The following is a 20615-nucleotide window of genomic DNA, read 5'->3' on the forward strand; positions in this document are numbered from 1 at the left end:
ACTGTTGTGAGAGTGAAAATAGTCATGAATTTTAGCTTACATTACTTCCAGAAATAGATAAATAATTTAGATAGCTAAATAACTGTGTCAAATGGTTCCAAATTATTATTGCTATCCATGACCACTTTTTCCTTTTCTTTCTAATAATACAAGATTATTTTTTGCCAGATAACTGAGTGATAATAAGAGCATTGAGGTAGCAAATGGATTGCAAAGGCATTCTTTTCATTATATTATTTAAGGGAAAGGAACCTCTTATTCCCAAAGCAATAAATAGGAGCAATGTTGAATAAGAAGAAATGATGGAATATAGAATCAAAATATCCCTCTCCCCCCCCCCATATCACTTGGCTATTGCTTTGTTATCAAAAGCCACAGGATCTCAGTACCATACAGTGATTATTTCTTACACACCTGTGGCTCAGGTGAAGTAGGTTGGGTGATGCTGGCTAAACGGTGCTCTACGCTACAGGTGTAGGTCTGCTTTACAAAGCTCTCCTCCTCCTTGGACCAGGAGGCCATCCAGGTTATGCTTTTCTAATGTGCAAAAGGCAGTGCCACAGAAAGCAGCAGAAGCACCAATTACTCTTAAGGCCTAAGCTTGGAATTGGCACACTGTCATTTCTGCCCACATTTTATTGACCCAAAGAAGCCAATGTTCAAGCCTAAGGAATGGTGTTGGAAGTGTACTCTGCCTTTTGTGGAAGGAACTGTAAAATTACATTGCAGAGAACTTCAGCAAAGGAAAGGGATGATGAGAAATTGGGGCCTAAATCAAAGTCTGAATAATCAAAATATTTGGGAGGAATTCTGAGAAACCCAATAACTTTTTTTCTCATTTGTGACTAATAAATTGTTAAACCTAGCCACTGTTTACATGATAGGATGATGTTTAATTAATCTCTGTGATTGAGGTATATAAATGAAACAAGTTTTCCAGCTGTAAAGCTAAGAGAGGTAAGAATGGGGACACCAGGTAGTTTTCCTCCAAACTTAGAAGGTAAAGAATTCAGTATTTTCATAGGTTTCCTTACATTACTAAAAGGCAATTATTAAAAATATTGTTTCATAAATACAAAAGAAGAACAGCTTGAGAATATTTAGTGTTTTCTCATGAAGTCAGTCTACATCAACTGTTTTCAGTTAGACCTCTAATAAGTAGGTTCTAAAAAGACTTACGCCATTAGATGGGTTTTGTTGAACAATCTGATGCTCCTGATGAAAGTAGAAACTGATTTCTATTCTGATTCTTTTAACTAACCTTTTCTTTAATAAACATAATAAATAAGAATATGGACTAGCAATATTCCATTTAATATTACTAGAGACTTGAATGTTCTCTCTATAAGTATGAAATAGTAAGCTTCCAAGTGAATTAAATAAGTTATTTTATTGAGATATGATGGTCATATTATATTAGTTTCAGGTATACATCAGAATGATTTGATATTTGTATAGTGAAACGATCACCACAGTAACTCATATCACCACAAGTAGTTACAAATGTTTTTTTCCATTTGTATGAGATGAGAATTTTTAAGATATACTCTTAGCACCTTTCAAAATGCTATACAGTATTATTAACTGTAGTCACCAAGATGTACATTGCATCTCCAGTACTTACTTATTTTGTAACTGGCAGTTTGTACCTTTCAACCCACTTACCTATTTTACCCACCCCTGCTCCTGCTGCCTCTTGTAACCATCAATCTGTTCTCTATGAATTGTTTTTTTTGAGGGGAGGGTTCTTTTTTTAGATTCCACATATAAGTGATATCGTATGGTATTTGTCTTTTCCCTGTCTGACGTATTTCATTTAGCATATACCCTTGACTGCTGTCCATGTTGTTGCAAATGGCAAGATTTCATTTTACTTACGACTCACATTCTATGGTGTGTGTGTGTGTGTGTGTGTGTACACAGACATTTTCTTTATCCATGAATCCCTTGATGGGTACAGGTTGCTCCCATATCTTGGCTATTGTAAGTAACGATGCAGTGAACATGGGAGTACATGTTATCTTTTTGAGTTAAGGATGAGATTATTTTTCACAATGTCCCAGATGTAGCATATTTTGATGTGCAAGAAAGAAAAGGTATGAAAAATAACCTTTTAGAAATTAAAAATGCCTAATGGTGAATTCTGTTCTTAGGAAGCTGTTCACTCTAATGTCATGCTCATAGAAAATAGTAGTACAGAAATAGCACTTTACAGCAGACTACAAGAAAATGTACCAAAATTTATGTGCTGGAATTACGATTTTTTTCTTCACAATGGTATAATATTGAGCTTCTGTTAAAAACCGGGCACAGTCTTAAGTGCTTTAGATTTATTATTTAATGTAATCCATAAACCTGATGAGGTAGAAATAATTATCCTTCTTTTACAGTTGAGGAAACATGTGTAAAGAGGTTCATAAGTTTCAAATGATCTATCACTTACAGGTATTACTTTTAAAAACAGAAATAAAATAGTAATAACCTTTTAAAGCAAGAAAATCCTGATGATGAACTGTCTGCCACATACAATCTGTAAGGTTTTTTTCTCCAGGGCTATGCTGTGCTGTATTATTGGGAAGATGGAGTTCCAGCACCTGCCTTGGGAAAGTTGCTTAACATCTCAGAGCCTCTGTTTCCTCAAGTAAAATGGCTGTAATTATACTTGACTTCTCAAAACTGTTGAGGAGATCCAATGAAATACATGAAAACTATAAGTCATTAAGTACCATATAACATTAGGCAGAGATTTATTATGTAGTGAAAATCTTAAAAATCTTTGGTAGAGTATTATAATTAGAGGTTACCTAGATAAGTCATGGCTCATTCACAATGAAAATATTCAAATAAAACCATAAAGAGCTATTATTCAGAAAATCAAACTGATATATATATATATAGGATCAAGTTGCATTCTTACTCAGTGGTACATAAGTTGGTAGTACTGCAAAGTAAAGCCAGCTCTATATTGAGTCACTGTTATATTAACCCAAATAATATTTAGTGAACAATGTCTTTTATTTAAATGACATTTTGCATTACTTTTTGTTAATGCCAATTCTCACAAGTATCTGTAGAGCTAGGATTTTTAATATTAAATAATAGCTAAATAAGAGAAAACTGTTTTGTTCCCTGTTATATCTCCATTGCCTAGAATACTGTCTGAGACATAAGTATTTGTTAAAAATTGAATAAACTAATACTCTGATAACTGGAGAAGAGATTTTAAGAACAACTGTAACACATAATACATAAAAATGTCAAGCATAAATACCGCCAGTATGTGTAATACTCTGAAATTTCTTTGGCTCCCGTATGTGTGGCAGGTTTATCATTTCTTCTTATTTGCTTAGGGACGTGCTGCCTTAACACCAGAGAAAGAGGAATTTGCCCATGAGCATGAGGAAATGAAGAACCTAGAAGCCATTGTTCAAGAAATAAAGCCGACTGCCCTCATAGGTAAACTCCCTCCTTCCCATAAACCCCACCTCCACCCCACTTTGGTCTGATTTGTTTTCTTAGTACTTACTTTTGAGGCATCATTTAGCTTTTTGAAATTTTAAGTTTTGGAATTCACAAAGAAAATTACATATTCACCAAAGCAACAATACCCCAGAGACACCTAGATTTTTTACTTCAGTGCTTGTCTTCTTAACCTTACTGATCCCAGCTGAAGTGTGTGGCCCCTTTGCTAACTCTGTCTACCTGTTAATATGTGGCATATTCAGTGCTTTTCCAGGCTTGATTATTTCATATAGACAGTTTTCAAATGGGAGCAGTTACCCCCAGGGTAATATTTGTCCATGTCTGGAGATGTTTTTGCTTGTCCCAACTGGGTGGAGGTCGCAGGAGATCAGGGTTACTGACATATAGTAGGCAGAGCAGCGATGCTGCTGAGAATCCTGCAGCGGACAGGGAAGATCCCCGAAAACAAAGAATTAGCTGACCCAAATTGTTAATGGTGCCTCTGTTGAGGAACAGTGAACTAGGCCCTCCTTGAAGACGGGGACCGAATTTTACATATTTTTGTATTCCTCCTAGCACTTAACACAATAGCTTACACATTGCATGTGCACAGTAAGATACTTAATATGGTAAATTTAATGTGGTTAAAAAACTCAAAGGATACTTACCTGGCAGGGGAAGTGCCACGATCACGAAGGTGGCTTTTCCCAGGGCGAGGCCTAGCCATTGCACTCTGGTTATGCTGACCCCTGCGGTTTTCCCGTAAGTGGGGAACCCGACTGCATCATTTGTGGTAGTGGGGAACTGAGTTCACGCTCTCCCCTGAGAAAAAAAAAAAAAAAACTCAAAGGAAGAAATGAAACTTTAATCCTTATTTTGTGTTTGTATAATGTCAACCCTTACTTTATATCATACTCCATTCCTAGAAGCTCTTGTGAAACAGATGACAATATTGAGTATAATGATGATAAGCATAATGAAAACAAATACTTACTCCAAGACAGAAACTTCAGTAAGCCTTTATTGTTGTTTTCCAAAAAATACATTCTATTAGGAATTGGACTTTTTTTTCTTATCCATTATGCCAATTGCTTTATTCTTCTGTTAATAATCTTTCAAGGAGTAGTACTTCAGTTTTAAAATTGAATTAGGTGATTGTCTTCAGTGTTAGCCCTGGTTTATAAAACATAATTGTTTCATACCCAAGAGATTGAAATATATACATAGAATAAAAAAGATAATACATGTTGGACACATTTTAATTTCCAGTTTTAAAATTGAATTAGGTGATTGTCTTCAGTGTTAGCCCTGGTTTATAAAACATAATTGTTTCACACCCAAGAGATTGAAATATATACATAGAATAAAAAAGATAATACATGTTGGACACATTTTAATTTCCAGACATAAATGCCAGTAATCAAATTCCTAGTGATTGGTCAGTAACTCACTGTGTTATGAGCCAAATGTTCTATCTGTAATTTTAAATAGGTATTTATAGGTTTGTAACCCTAAAAGACTCTTGGCATTAATAAACATCTCTTTTTGTTACTTATTCTTAATACAAATATTCTATGTTTTGCTGAGAGTCTATCAGAAAATGACCTGACGTGTCTCACTGTTTTGGGGGCATGGGATTCTTGGATAATTAACCAATAATATTCCTATTCACCAGTTTCTCATTTCTTCCCTAGGAGTTGCTGCAATCAGTGGTGCATTCTCAGAACAAATTCTCAGAGATATGGCTGCCTTCAATGAACGGCCTATTATTTTTGCTTTGAGTAATCCAACTAGCAAAGCAGAATGTACTGCAGAACAGTGTTATAAACTAACCAAGGTAAAGCAAAAGTGCAACTTATTTTAATCTAGTTTTGATTCCTATAGGGAAGTGCAGGATATCTAAGGTGCTTACCACATAACCTTTAAAATTTACACAACCAAGATTGAAAGAAGAGTGAACTGGTTAGAAGGGATATGACCTATTTCCTTTTCTAGAATGTTGTATAAATCCTTTTCTTCGATAAGACAAAAACAAACTTTGTAATGTTTTAAATGTTCCTCAAGTGATTTGGAAGTATCTAAGATTTAAACATAAAAGTTAAACAGGAAAAAACTCATTTTAGATGCTTATTAAAGTAGCTTTGAACTAGCTATTCCAAAACATTGAAGCATACAGTATAAAACCACAGTCTTATTTTTGCTTTGCTAAATCCTGGGGTTGGATTTTGATGCTGTGGGTGAAGCATTTGGGCAGCTATTTTGATAGCCATCCAGGTTGGGATAGTCCTCAAAAACCAATATTTTTACTGTTTCCAAAAAGTAACTTATTTTATATTATGTTTCTGTTAATACATATTTGACTTTATGTTGACAACAGCTTTTTTTCCCTTCAAAGATTTGAAAATTTCATTACAACAAAACAGAGATTGAGTCATATATGTCTAACTTTTATTTGGGAAATAAATCTAAAATGAACTAGAAAAGGTAAACTCAATTCAAAGTTAGGTCACTGCACAAATCAGAACTTGATAGCTCCACTTCTTTAATATAAGCTTAAATGTTCAAAATTAGAATTAATGAAATTTTGGCAAGGAGCTACTCCATTGGAGGAGCAGCAATGTCCTCAGCAATTTTAATTTTTATGTGATTTCTGGGTTGGGAATTTGCCTCACATTCTTCAGTAGGCCTTAAATCCTTAAAGGGAAAAAAACCTCTCTGAACAATAACAGAATTTTAGCATGATGCATTGCACATAGTAGGCCCATAATGTTTAAGTAATTATTTTGTCTTAGTGTCTCAATAGGCCTCTTTATAGACTCACTAGTAATAGTCACAAACAAAATCAGTCAGAGTTATATAGTTGTGTTTAAAATTTGAATGTGTCTGATATAAATGGCCTAAACTCTTTTTTATGATCTTGCCTAATGTTCTGTTATATATAAAATTGAAAGTCATTTTGAAGCTAAAATTTTAAACACTGGTTCAGCCCAAAGGATCACAGACCAAGCAAAGGTCTGCCTGTTGCTGGATAAGTCTCTTGCTACAGGCACAAAAGAAAGGTCATTAGGAAAGTTTAAAAGTACAAAATACAAAAGATTATTGAATCAGCAAAAACTGTAATCCAAAAATAATATGGAGAGGTTTCCTTCTCCATAAAATGACTAATCTATATACACAGGAAAGTATAGCCAACTATCATTTATTGAATGCCATTTGTCTTTAAAATATGATTATTATGGAATGGTAGGCAGGAAGAGTGGTAGAGAAGGAGGGGAGGGGGATAAACCAGCATATAGATAATGTTTCAGGTCTCTTCTCAAATACACTTTTCAAAGATACATGAATATGCATATACATGCACACACACAAACATTTTCATATGTATCAAATAATTTAGTTACATTAGAAAGTTGCTTGTAATAAAACATTTTGTCTGCTCAAGAGAGCTGAAGCTATCAGATGTGTCTGAAAAGAACCTAATTTTGTGCAGAATATAACAGTGTCTTACCGACACTTAGAGGAGATTTTGTTTTCTTTCTCATCTATTTTCATCTTTTTATATTTTTTTATATCCTGAAGTAGGTTGAATCATGTTATACAACTTTACCTTCTAAAAGATCTATTATGACATTCGTTAAAAATGAATATTAAGTTAATATTATTAATATAATGGATTTAAACTCTAGATTTCATCTATTGCCATTTAAACTGTGCTTTGGCGATTTGGTGTTTTAGAGTTTTCAGATGGGTTTCTCCGGCTGTGATGCTTTATTTGAGGGTTTGCTATTCCTGTCTTAGAAGACTGAATACTTACAACTCTACCTCCATCTTCACCCTCACAGATCAGGCAGATGCCCCCCTTCTGTTTAGCAATATGGAATGCAGTGTCTGACAGGCCCAATGTTAATAGTACCATCTCCAAACATGTAATAATGAGGCTCTGCAAAAACATTATGACAAAGTATTAAGATTTTCAAAATTATTGACAATTTAATCTCCCTCTTATTTGCTAAGCCCATCTGCACTAATGAGTTTGTTTGCTATATCGTTTTCCTTGTAATTCTTTACAATTTAGAAATATGTAAATTTTGTCATGTGTTGATCCCTAAACTCTAGAAATTTAGAAATATGTAAATTTTGAAATGTGTTGATCCCTAAACTCTAGTCTAAAATATTATTCTCTCCAATTATTCTTTCAATATTATTTGACATTAACCAATTATTTTTTATCTTCAGAGGAAGTCTATATATATAAATAGTTAATAGGTCCATTGCTTGGACCACTACAGAGAATACAATAGTGGTCTTGGGTGTCCTGTACTTTGTATACTTCTCTACTCCTTGAAGTAAAGAGTAAGAGAACAGTAAAAATCACCCACTCCAGAATTTATTTCCAACATCATAAAAGCTTGTCCAGACTTACTAGGAAGTTAATGAAAAGTTAGATTTCTTCCTAAACACTCAGTACTTAAACTATCGAATATGATGCATTTGTTTTAAAATATCCTGCTCTTTTTAAAGTTAGCTGTGTGTCTTATGTTGTAGGGGCGTGCAATTTTCGCCAGTGGCAGTCCTTTCGATCCAGTTTCTCTTCCAAATGGACAGACCCTCTTTCCTGGCCAAGGAAACAATTCCTACGTGTTTCCTGGAGTTGCTCTTGGTGTTGTGGCATGTGGATTGAGATGTATCACAGATAAGATTTTTCTCACAACGGCTGAGGTATTGTAAAATACTCTTAGTTCACCAAGGCTATAATATACCACGCAAGCCCAGTGTAAGATAAATGTTTTATTTATCTTAGCATCCCAGCTCACTCCCTAGAAAGTGTAAAGTGCAAAGAGAAAATCTTTCCAAGTGGAGAATAAGGGGTGGGTAGAAGGTTCATACTAAGCCACTAGTATAAGATTTTTCTTCATTAACCAGTAGAAAAATTGTGTTCTAATCTTTTAAAAGGAACTCTTTTTTATCTTCACACTTCCTGTTAAAAATTCTATGACAGTAGTTGATCAATTAAAAATAAAAATACTGTTTCAAAATCATGATGAAGTGGTAAGTATGTCTCCTTTGAGAACCTTCCTAAATGATGAAATTCTGAAGTTTTAACATGAAAGTCTGGTTTGGTATAGCAAAGAAGTGTTTTACCATTCAGGGTTCAGGGCAGAAAAAAAAACAGCTGTAGTGCTTTAAAGCAGAAAGAGAATTAAAACAGGGAATTAGGTGTTTATGAAGCTGTCAAAGGGCAGAAGTGGGCTCTAGAATGGGCTTTTAGGAAAGACTCTCAGGACATCACAGAGCAGACCCACCGAACTATTGTTAAGAACATTGAAGGATCCAAAATTTTACCCTACTTACAAGCTAATAAGTTAGTCTGCCACAGCTTCATACAGATGCTGGCAAAAGACCCAAAACTCTTAAGTCAGAGACAAAGAACTTTATTACTCATGGCACAGGAACTTCCGGTTCCCATCAGTCCCTACTTCTCCCAAGCCTCAGGAGGATGATACAGCGATTAGGCATGTATATTGGTAAGATCATGGCTCGTGAAAATCAGAAGGTTTATCTGGTTAGTACCATGTTTGAACATGATGCAATTCATGAGTGAGAAATTTGAATGAATTTCTTCTAAAATTAAACCATTGTACAACATTATAACTGAACTGAACCAAATAAAAGTTGGTTAGCATTGAAGTATTTTCATATCACGAAACAAAGTTCTGTTCTATGCAAAGGAACTCTAAGAACATAGACAAAGATTCTGATGTTACTGATGCGATCTTAAGGAGTGTAATCCTAGTGTTTAGCACCTGGGTCATTCCGTGACAACAGGTGTCTGGAGACTAATGTTCTGTTCTTTTTTTCTCTTTATGGCATTAAAAGCAGGACAGCTTTTAGTTTCAGATTGTGTTTAACTCAAAGATCTTTTTAAGCATAAGTAGATGTCTAAGTACTTTAGCTTTTTAAAGTTACTCTCTTACATTAACAAAATGTAATCATTATCCTTTATAACAGACACATTAGAAGGAAAAAAAATCATATTTTACTCAAGTAGCCTGTATTTGCTTTACTAAGTAACTCTAGCACCCTCTAGTGAAAAATTTCATGAAAAATCTTTCCATTTACTATCCAGGAAAATTAATAATCATTACCAAAAATCTTTGGAGAAAAAAAGTAAAATGTGGTGATGTCTGTGGTGTTATCCTTATCACAGTTATTGTTCTTTTTGGCTAAATTTTTTGGCCTTTCCACTGGTTTTCTCTTAGGCTTCAGCATGACACTCCTGCTTCTCATACCACCTCACTGTTTTCTTTGTCTCCTTTTCATGACCCTTTAAACTAAGAGCTTTTGTCCTAGCATTCTTTCTTGGTCCTTACTTTTTCCTTCTCTCTCTCTCTTCATTCTAAAAGTGGCCAGATCCATGTAGTTACCTGATTGATTTTCCCACAGGAATGCCCTGCTACTTCTTAAATGCAAAATGTGTGAGGCCCTACTTCTCATTTGGCCTTGCCCTCAGCATTCACATCGCCATCAGTGACACCCCTGTTCTAGGCAGGCACCACAGCCTAAAAGCCTAATGTTCTTTTCATCCTCCCTCATCCTTCTAACACACTGCATACGCAGACCTGTGTGACTGCTCTGTTACCCTCCTGGAATACTCTGAGAACTGTTCCCGCCTGTCCAAGCTTATCCTGCAGGGCAGCGTAAGTCCCACCTCATCCTCGCATCCTTTTGTGACTGTTGTGGCTCATCTCGATCTTTCTCCTTAGCCATGAGTATCTTTATCAAACACTTTGACTTTTAATTTTATTCCTAGTTGTATTGTGCTCTTGAGAGCTTCAATGTTTAAAACAGTTACATGTTGCCATGTAATTAAATTGTAAATTATCTTCTCTAAAGACAGTCTTCCATATACTTCTTTCAAAACATAACTGGCACCTAGCACACTGCTAAAGCATACACCAGACCTTAGTAAACACTTAGTGAATGAACTAAACAGAACTAGTCATATGTCTTAGTGAGAAGAATAAATACAATACCACGGACATTTGTTGTTAGAGGGCTTCATAAAAGAAGAAAGTCCTTGTTTAGATTCTGTTTTTTAGTTAAGAAAAGTGACATGTAGGAGATATAGGTGAATTTTTTGTTTGGCTACCTCAAATTGAGTAACTTAGTTTTTTGCAAAAATAATAGTTGGATCTCTCATTTAACTGGAAATCTCATGGGTTAGTATCAATCCCAAAGACTTTCTGGACATTTTTATATCATAAAGGGATGTTTGGTTTCCCTGGCACTCTGGACCATCTTCTGGGCCTCTACTGAGATCAGCCCTCGTGGCCCTGCACGGTCTGTGCAGCAGCCTGGGAGCAGATCCCTTATCCCCGGCCTCCTCTCCCTCCACCCTCCTCCTGGGTCAACCACTCTGTGTCCTCTCCTCTGACTTGCACCGTCCCTTCTGTTATCTGTCAAGAGGACAGTAGAGATGATCTCCATAAACAACAGCATCTGGACATTCACTCCTGTTGTAACATTGCCAGGTGAGACAAAAGAGATGGCTTGAAAGCAGCCACAGTGTAGCTGGAGAGAGCGATGCCAGTGTTCTGTCAAAAGTGGCAAGTCGTTTTTGAACGAACAAGCCAGCAGGTGAGAGCGAGATCAAGACTCCTGTGTACTCTTTCCTTACCCCCCAGGTAACAGCCTAACTTCAATGGGAAATTAGCATAAATAGTTTTATTTTGCCCCAGTCAGTGTTTTAAATAATTATCTATCAAATCTCCCTTTCTTTTCTTGAAGTGGCATCTCAGTAACTTTCAGTTCACTTTCAATTCACTTGTTCTTTGGGCAAATATTTACTAAGTACCTACTATGTATTAGGAACTTTTCTAGGTGCTGGGGATACATTGGTGAACAGTAAGTAAACATCTGTCCAGTCCAAAATTTTCATCCAGTTCAGATGCCCTCTCCTCTCCCTGCAGTGTGGGAGGCCTGCAAGTAGCAGGTAGAGAAGAGCCACTTTCTCTTCTACTCTTCCTCCAACGCCAGCACCTTGGTTTAGGGGAAGGAGTTTGGTGAGGCTCTGGAAAAACTCTTCCCCTTCTCATCAAGACCTACTTCCTCAAATGTGTTGGAAATAGGAAGGAAGGATATGGAAAAGGGAAAACATCTCTTTTATTAATTCTGCACTATTTTAGGTCATCAAACCATTTGTTGTAGGATCCCAAGTCTGGCTCTGTTATGAAGCACATGCACAAGAGTCTCGAGGACCCGCTGGGGCCTGCTGGGGCCTGGCTCAGCTCAGCTCCGCCCCCCCATCCCCCACATCCCCTGGTCTCCCCAGCCTGTGAGGCCGCCTCTGCGGTGGTCACATGACCTTGGGACTCATGCATTCGTGCCCTATTCGCAGCCACCATCATGTCTGGTTCTCCCCTACCGTTCTCTTGTCTGCTTACAGAAACACATCTGCAACTGCTCAGCCTACGTGGGGAGCAGGATGCCAGTGGCTCCTTCTTGAAGGTACCTCCAGTTTTCAAGAAGTGGCATCCAAGAAGAAGCAGGCAGAAAAGCCACTGCACTGTCCCTGAGGCCAAATCGTGGCTCTGGCCACCCTTCCCGCTCCCCACCCAGCTCCCCCACCTCTTAGGTTCTGAGGGGGATGACATGTCCTGCCTGTTTGATGGATTCATTATAGAGTGTGGCACACTTAATGTCTCTTTGTCCCAAAGTTGGGGGCCCTGGTCACCAATTGAGGGGCAAAGGAACGGTTTTACTTGACAGCTTGTTACAAGGCAAGAAATAAGTTAAATGATGTGTTTATTTTAAAATTCTTTGTGATACAAGGTGATCATTTATGTAATTATATAATATTGTGTATAATATGTAATGCATATTAATCAAATGGCAGTTAATGCTAGTAATTTCATCTCCCTCTCCCTCACTCACACCCCTGCCTCATACATTTCTGCCTCTGGTCTGAATGTCTTCTTTCTGGGATGTCCACTCCTTTCCTGTTTGCCTGACTCCTAGCTTTCCTTCGACTCCACATTCAAGCTCCCTCCCTCCACTGTTCCTCTGCATTTCTTAGCAGTCACAGTTAGCCAGGCCACCTTCTCTTTCGCTATTCTCTTTTTTTCCCTGGGCCCTGTGCTCACTGAATTTTGACTTCATCAAGGGCAAGAACCACTTTTTTAACCTCTTTTGCTGTTGGGCTGGCTCACTGTCTTTCGTATTTTGCTGGTTGCAATGAAACAGTACTTCAGACAGACATAACTTCATGATTAAAAAATCTAAAAGATACTAAAGGACACTGAAACATGAGCATCAAAGTGTTTCATGTGAGCAAGGTCTTCTGCTTCCTCTCCATACTCAGCTCTATGAAATAACAGACCCAGTGGGCACTGATTTACACTCAGCCCACTGAGACTTACTCAAGGTCTTGGAGCTGGAAGGGAGCATCAAGGCTGCTAAGTCCTAGGAGGTTCAGTAAGTAATTTAGTTCATAGTTGTTATTGTTGGACCATTTGAAAGCAATTTATAAATAGTATGTCTCTTTACCCCTGGATATTTCAGGACATTATCGTATGTGATCACTGTGCCATTATGAATTCAGGTACTTTAATATTGATATTATAATATTATCTAATATAGAGTCCAAATTCAAATTATCCATACAGAAGACCTTTATTGCCTCTAGACTAATCCCTTATTACTCAAGAACATTTCAACCTTTCTGTTTGTTTTATGGTACTGACATTTTGGAGAGCACAGGCCAGTTGTTTTTTACAATGTTTCTCAATTTGGGTTTATCTAATTGTTTCCTCATGATTTAACTCAAATGGTTTTGTGAGGTGGCCTGAATACCTAATGACTGTTTACTTCTTGATGCACTACATCAGGAGGCATATGATGTCAATTTGTTTCACTTTTTAGAAACTGTTGAGGTATGATTGATGTCCAAAAATTATATATATTTAATTACAAAATTTGATGAGTTTGGCACAGAGGCACTGAACAACACACTAGAACAGATGGACCTAATAGCCATCTATAGAACTCTACATCCAAAAGCAATAGGATACACATTCTTCTCAAGTGCACATGGAATATTCTCCAGAATAGACCACATAGTAGGCCACGAAAAGAGCCTCAGTAAATTCCAAAAGATTGAAATCCTACCAACCAACTTTCCAGACCACAAAGGTATAAAACTAGAAATAAACTGTACGAAGAAAGCAAAAAAGCCAACAAACACATGGAGGCTTAACAACATGTTCCTAAATAGTCAATGGATCAACGACCAAATTAAAATGGAGATCCAGCAATATATGGAAACAAATGACAACAAAAACAAATGACAACAAAAACAAAGCCTCAACTTCTGTGGGACGCAGCAAAAGCAGTCTTAAGAGGAAAGTATATAGCAATCCAGGCATATTTAAAGAAGGAAGAATAATCCCAAATGAATAGTCTAATGTCACAATTATTGAAATTGTAAAAAGAAGAACAAATGAGGCCTAAGGTCAGCACACGGAGGGACATAATAAAGATCAGAGAAGAAATAAATAAAATTGAGAAGAATAAAACAATAGAAAAAATCAATGAAACCAAGAGCTGGTTCTTCGAAAAAATAAACAAAATAGATAAGCCTCTAGCCAGACTTATTAAGAGAAAAAGAGAGTCAACACACATCAACAGAATCAGAAATGAGAAAGGAAAAATCACGACGGACCCCACAGAAATACAAAGAATTATTTGAGAATACTATGAAAACCTATATACTAACAAGCTGGAAAACCTAGGAGAAATGGACAACTTCCTAGAAAAATACAACCTTCCAAGACTGACCCAGAAAGAAACAGAAAATCTAAACAGACCAATTACCAGCAATGAAATTGAGTGGTAATCAAAAAACTCCCCAAGAACAAAACCCCCGGGCCAGAAGGATTTACTTTGGAATTTTATCAGACATACAGAGAAGACATAATACCCATTCTCCTTAAAGTTTTCCAAAAAATAGAAGAGGAGGGAATACTCCCAAACTCATTCTATGAAGCCAACATCACCCTAATACCAAAATCAGGCAAAGACCCCACCAAAAAAGAAAACTACAGACCAATATCCCTGATGAATGCAGATGCAAAAATACTCAACAAAATATTAGCAAACCAAATTAAAAAATACATCAAAAGGATCATACACCATGACCAAGTGGGATTCATCCCAGGGATACAAGGATGGTACAACATTCGAAAACCCATCAACATCATCCACCACGTCAACAAAAAGAAGGACAAAAACCACATGATCATCTCCAGAGATGCTGAAAAAGCAGTCGACAAAATTCAACATCCATTCATGATAAAAACTCTCAACAAAATGGGTATAGAGGGCAAGTACCCCAACATAATAAAGGCCATATATGATAAACCCACAGCCAACATCATACTGAACAGCGAGAGGCTGAAAGCTTTTCCTCTGAGATCGGGAACAAGACAGGGATGCCCACTCTCCCCACTGTTATTCAACATAGTACTGGAGGTCCTAGCCATGGCAATTAGACAAAACAAAGAAATACAAGGAATCCAGATTGGTAAAGAAGAAGTCAAACTGTCACTATTTGCAGCTGACATGATATTGTACATAAAAAACCCTGAAGACCACTCCAAAACTACTAGAACTAATGTCGGAATTCAGCAAAGTTGCAGGATACAAAATTAACACACAGAAATCTGTGGCTTTCCTATACACCAACAGTGGACTAATAGAAAGAGAAATCAGGAAAACAATTCCATTCACAATAGCATCAAAAAGAATAAAATACCTAGGAATAAACCTAACCAAGGAAGTGAAAGACCTATACTCTGAAAACTAGAAGACACTCTTAAGAGAAATTAAAGAGGACACTAACAAATGGAAACTCATTCCATGCTCCTGGCTAGGAAGAATTAATATCGTCAAAATGGCCATCCTGCCCAAAGCAATATATAGATATGATGCAATCCCTCCCTATCAAATTACCAACAGCATTCTTCAAAGAACTGGAACAAATAGTTCAAAAATTTATATGGAACCACCAAAGACCCCAAATAACCAAAGCAATCCTGAGAAGGAAGAATAAAGTGGGGGGATCTCGCTCCCCAACTTTAAGCTCTACTACAAAGCCACAGTAATCAAGACAATTTGGTATTGGCACAACAACAGAGCCACAGACGAGGGGAACAGAATAGAGACTCCAAACATTAACCCAAACATATATGGCCAATAAATATATGATAAAGGAGCCATGGACGTACAATGGGGAAATGACAGTCTCTTCAACAGATGGTGCTGGCAAAATTGGACAGCTACATGTAAGAGAATGAAACTGGATCCCTGTCTAACCCCATACACAAAAGTAAATTCAAAATGGATCAAAGACTTGAACGTAAGTCATGAAACCATAAAAATCTTAGAAAAGAACATAGGCAAAAATCTCATGAACATAAATATGAGTGACTTCTTCATGAACATATCTCCCTCTTCAAGGGAAACAAAAGCAAAAATGAACTAGGGGGACTATATCAAGCTGAAAAGCTTCTGTACAGCAAAGCACACCATCAATAGAACAAAAAGGTATCCTACAGTATGGGAGAATATATTCATAAATGACAGATACGATAAAGGGTTGACATTCAAAATATATAAAGAGCTCACACACCTCAACAAAAAGCAAATAATCCAATTAAAAAATGGACAGAGGAGATGAATAGACAGTTCTCTAAAGAAGAAATTCAGATGGCCAACAGACACATGAAAAGATGCTCCACATCACCTGTCATCAGAGAAATGCAAATTAAAACCACAGTGAGATATCACCTCACACCAGTAAGGATCGCCATCATCAAAAAGACAACAACAAATGTTGGCGAAGTTGTGGAGAAAGGGAAACCCTCCTACACTGCTGGTGGGAATGTAAATTAGTTCAACCATTGTGGAAAGCAGTGTGGAGGTTCCTCAAAATGCTCAAAATAGAAATACCATTTGACCCAGGAATTTCACTTCTAGGAATTTACCCTAAGAATGCAGCACTCCAGTTTGAAAAAGACAGATGCACCCCTATGTTTATTGCTGCACTATTTATAATAGCCAAGATATGGAAGCAACGTAAATGTCCATCAGTAGATGAATGGATAAAGAAGATGTGGTACATACACAGTATGGAATATTACTCAGCCATAAGAAAAAAAACAGATCCTCCCGTTTGCAGCAATGTGGATGGAGCTAGAGGGTATTATGCTCAGTGAAATAAGCCAGGTGGAGAAAGACAAGTACCAAATGATTTCACTCGTGTGGAGTATAAGAACAAAGGAAAACTGAAGGAACAAAACAGTAGCAGAATCACAGAACCCAAGAATGGACTAATAGTTACCAAAGGGAAAGGGACTGGGAAGGATTGCTGGGAAGGGAGGGATAAGGGCGGGGAAAAAGAAAGTGGGCCTTACGATCAGCATGTATATTGTGTGTGGGGCACGGGGAGGGCTGTACAACACAGAGAAGACAAGTAGTGATTTTACAGCATCTTACTACGCTGATGAACAGTGACTGTGAAGGGGTATGTGGGGGGGACTTGGTGAAGGGGGGAGCCTAGTAAACATAATGTTCTTCATGTAATTGTAGATTAATGATACCAAAAAAAATTTTTTTGAGGAGTTTGGAGATAAGTATACTCCTGTGAAACCATTGCCATGATCTATGCCATAGACATAAACATCACCTCCAAAAGTTTTTTTCCACCCTCTTTATTATTATTGTTTGTGTGTGTGTGATAAGAACACAACATAAAATCTACCCTTTTGGCAAATATCTAAGTATGCACTGTTTTATTTAGAGAGAGCAAACGCTGAGGCTGGTTAGGTGATTCAGATAATCCAGAATCTCTGTAAAATTAAAATCCCACCTGCTATATGACTCTGAAATAGCTCTCCCTGCCCCCTGCTCTGCCTCCTCGGCGAGAATTTGTGGGTGGGAGTCATGGCGTGGTCAGCCCTAGACACCTGCCCTCCCTGCTTTCAGGATCCTTTTCCTTCACTCCTGCTGTCCTCCTCTGCCTGCCTTTCTCTTCTGTCCCCGTAGTGTATCAAGTGGAAAAGCTTCCAGATTTCATGTACAGTAGAAAAGGACCTGGGTCATGAGGAATCCCAGATCCCACTCCTTCGGAGGCTTTCTGGTAGTGGCGCGACGCCCCGAATCGCCGAGCCTCCGTGGGCGCAGTGATAAAGGGGGAGTAGGAATTAGGGGGTTGTATTAATGCGGCCTGCTTCTGTACACGGCCATACACGCGGCCGTTCACCCAGATACCACAGGACCACTGCGTTGTCCGGTGTGAAGTATAAACATTTTTGTTTCCTTTTTTAAAGGTTATAGCTCAGCAAGTGTCAGATAAGCACTTGGAAGAGGGCCGGCTCTACCCACCTTTGAACACCATTAGAGATGTTTCTCTGAAAATCGCAGAAAAGGTAAACCCACTCTTGTTTAAGCCTCATTAGTCTTCCTTCTATTGCTAAATATGCATTTTTAGGTACTAAAAATTCCTTGAGAGTTGTACTTGAATCAACATACTTTGTCAGAAGTCAGAGAAATGAGGCACAGTGCCTCAGCATAGCTTGGGAACCATTCCTTTGGAATAGAAAAATTGGGCTGAATCATTAATTTTCCTGTCATAATTTTTTCTCTCCCATTATTTAAATAATTTATTAGGATTTCCTTTCAGCTAGGTCCCCTGCTTCATCTTTTTTAAGTTGTTATTTTGCATATTACACTTGTGATAGTCTCCAAAATATTGCCGATATTGTAGACATTTAGACCTTGAGCCGTCTGCCTAATCCATGTCTTCATGATGTACGGCATCTTAAAGACCACAGTTGATAACACTGGGCAGAAGGCAAAACAACGAGGGCAGAGAACTCAGAGATTTTGGGGTAGCAGACGAATTACTGAAGAAAGGAGCCAAGAACCTAAAGGCAGGACATTTCTATAGCTAAGATGAGAATGGACTTTCTTGCAATATGGTTGCGCTAGTTTACTAAGGTTGTCATAACAAAATACCACAGACTGGATGGCTTACACAACAGAATTTTTTTTCCTCACAGTTCTGAAGGCTAGAAATCTACGATTAGGGGGCTGAAGGTTCAGCGTCCTTGGAGGCTTCTCTTCGGCTTGTAGGACCGCCTTCCGCCTGTGTCCTCACATAGCCTCTTCTCTGTGCCTGGACATCCCTGCCGTCGCTTTATATGTCCAAATTTGCCTTTCTTATAAGGACTCTAGTAGCTTGGGTTAGGGCAATGCAATGGCCGCATTTTAACTTGATTGCCTCTTTGAAGTCCCAATCTCCCAATACAGTGACACCCTGGGGTCCCAGGGGTTAGTACGTATGAATTTTGGTGACATAGGTCGGTCCTTAGTGGAAGTTACATGTTTAAATTAGGGCTTAAGAAGACTTAATATAAGTGTTAAGAACACTTTAGAGAGAGGGAATGGTTTGGAGATAGCAAACACTGAGGTTAGGTGATTCAGATAATCCAGAATCTCTGTAAAATTAAAATCCCACCTGCAATATGACTCAGGGTTATGACAGAAAAAATTCTGTGGTTAGTGAATTACACCTCAGCACTGTGTACATTTTGGATGGATACCGATTGTGGGGGTTTTCTGGAACATGGTAGAATGCTTAGCACATCCTGACCTTTGCCCACTATATGCTTCTGCACGATTGTGATAGACAGCAGTGTCCCCAGATATCGCCTGTGTCCCCTCAGGCAGAGTTGCTTCTGGTTGAAAATCAAAGCTGTTATCAAGTTTATTAAAACAACATATTTCAGGATTCCTGTAATCATTATTTATCCTGTTGATGGAAGGTAGATGCTTCAAAAACTAAGTAATCCTTCTCCAGAACTTTATTTGCTTGGTTATTGATTTGTGAAAGACTGTTCTCATATTTTCTACTAATTTGAATCTACTAGTTTTAAACTAGTTTGAATTATAACACTGTATAAGTACATTATCATTTTAAGTTTGTTTTGAAGATTTAAATGAAAAAGAGCATATGATTAGAGGAGAGAGTAAGTAAGAGAATAGTAAGAAGGACTCAGCTGTTAAATCCAGAATGATGAAAGACTGGTGGGTGCGTGGACAGCACTGGGAAACCAGGACAAAGAATCACCTTCAGGGAGGAAGATGATGTGAGTAGGCTGCGAGTTTGGGGTCTCAGGGGCACGTTCACCTGCATGAATCTGACAAGTAGATTTAAAGAGAGGCCAGACACATAGCTGTGGGACTTATGTACATCTGTTATGGGTGAGATTCTAGGACTGGTCGGCGTTACCAAGAGAGCAGTTGTAGAAAGGAAAGAAAATGAAGTACAGAGAGGAGCTTGTATTCTGTCTAGAAGAAAGAAGCCAGTGAGGAAGAGAAGTGGTCAGGATTTTAAGTAGAGACTCAGAGTGAAGCAGCAAGTCAGAAATTAGAGACGATGCCATTTCAGGATTGGGGGTGGGAGTTGTGACCAGCAGAGCTAAACTGTGGAAGAACAGATGAAGACTTATATGTAGCTATTAGGAAGTCATCAGAAACTTTTACAGAAGCAATTTCAATATTAAAAGTTCAGAAGTCTAGGGAGAATTAGGAAAGTATCAAAATATGAGCCACTCTTCCAGAGAATTTGGCATTGACAAAAAAGAGAGAGTGAAGACTTCACTGAGGGATCATTGCTGTAGTGTGTCCTGGGAGTAGGGGGAGGATGGACTTCCATACAGTCTGTGTCAGGGAATAAATGATACATTTTATTGTAAAAGTAATATAGTCATTGCAAACAAGTACAAGGGATCTTTTTGGGGTGATCAAAATTGAAACTGTATGGGGTAACAGTTACGTAGCTCCATAATTTATAAAATAACATAATTGGATAATTAAAATGATTGAATTTTGTGGTTAGTGAATTACACCTCAAAAAAGCCATTAAAAAGCAATAATACACCACTTCATTAGGTACTTTGGAAAACAGAAAAGAGGACAATGTCTGATATTTCTGTTTTCTAACATAATCATTATCTTCTTACTGTGCTTACATCCAGCCTTTTTTTGTTTGTTTTCTAACATCATTATAATCATGGCATAAGCATGCTTTT

The 20615-nt window shown here is 37.7% G+C and overlaps 1 protein-coding gene and 1 non-coding gene across 2 annotated transcripts in view; both read left to right on the top strand.

The window, feature by feature from the left end:
• Positions 1-20615, top strand: part of ME1 (malic enzyme 1) — a 256822-nt gene that overhangs the window by 233486 nt on the left and 2721 nt on the right. The window contains exons 10-13 of the mRNA XM_037004920.2: positions 3351-3456; positions 5157-5299; positions 8008-8181; positions 17850-17948. Of these exons, the coding sequence (XP_036860815.1) occupies positions 3351-3456; positions 5157-5299; positions 8008-8181; positions 17850-17948 (522 nt within the window). The remainder of the gene's footprint in view (positions 1-3350; positions 3457-5156; positions 5300-8007; positions 8182-17849; positions 17949-20615) is intronic.
• Positions 4123-4287, top strand: LOC118969919 (U1 spliceosomal RNA). The gene has a single exon (XR_005057731.1). It is a non-coding gene; the product is annotated as a U1 spliceosomal RNA (small nuclear RNA).

Source organism: Manis javanica, chromosome 13 (assembly GCF_040802235.1).
Source record: "Manis javanica isolate MJ-LG chromosome 13, MJ_LKY, whole genome shotgun sequence".
In the NCBI taxonomy this organism is placed as follows: domain Eukaryota; kingdom Metazoa; phylum Chordata; class Mammalia; order Pholidota; family Manidae; genus Manis; species Manis javanica.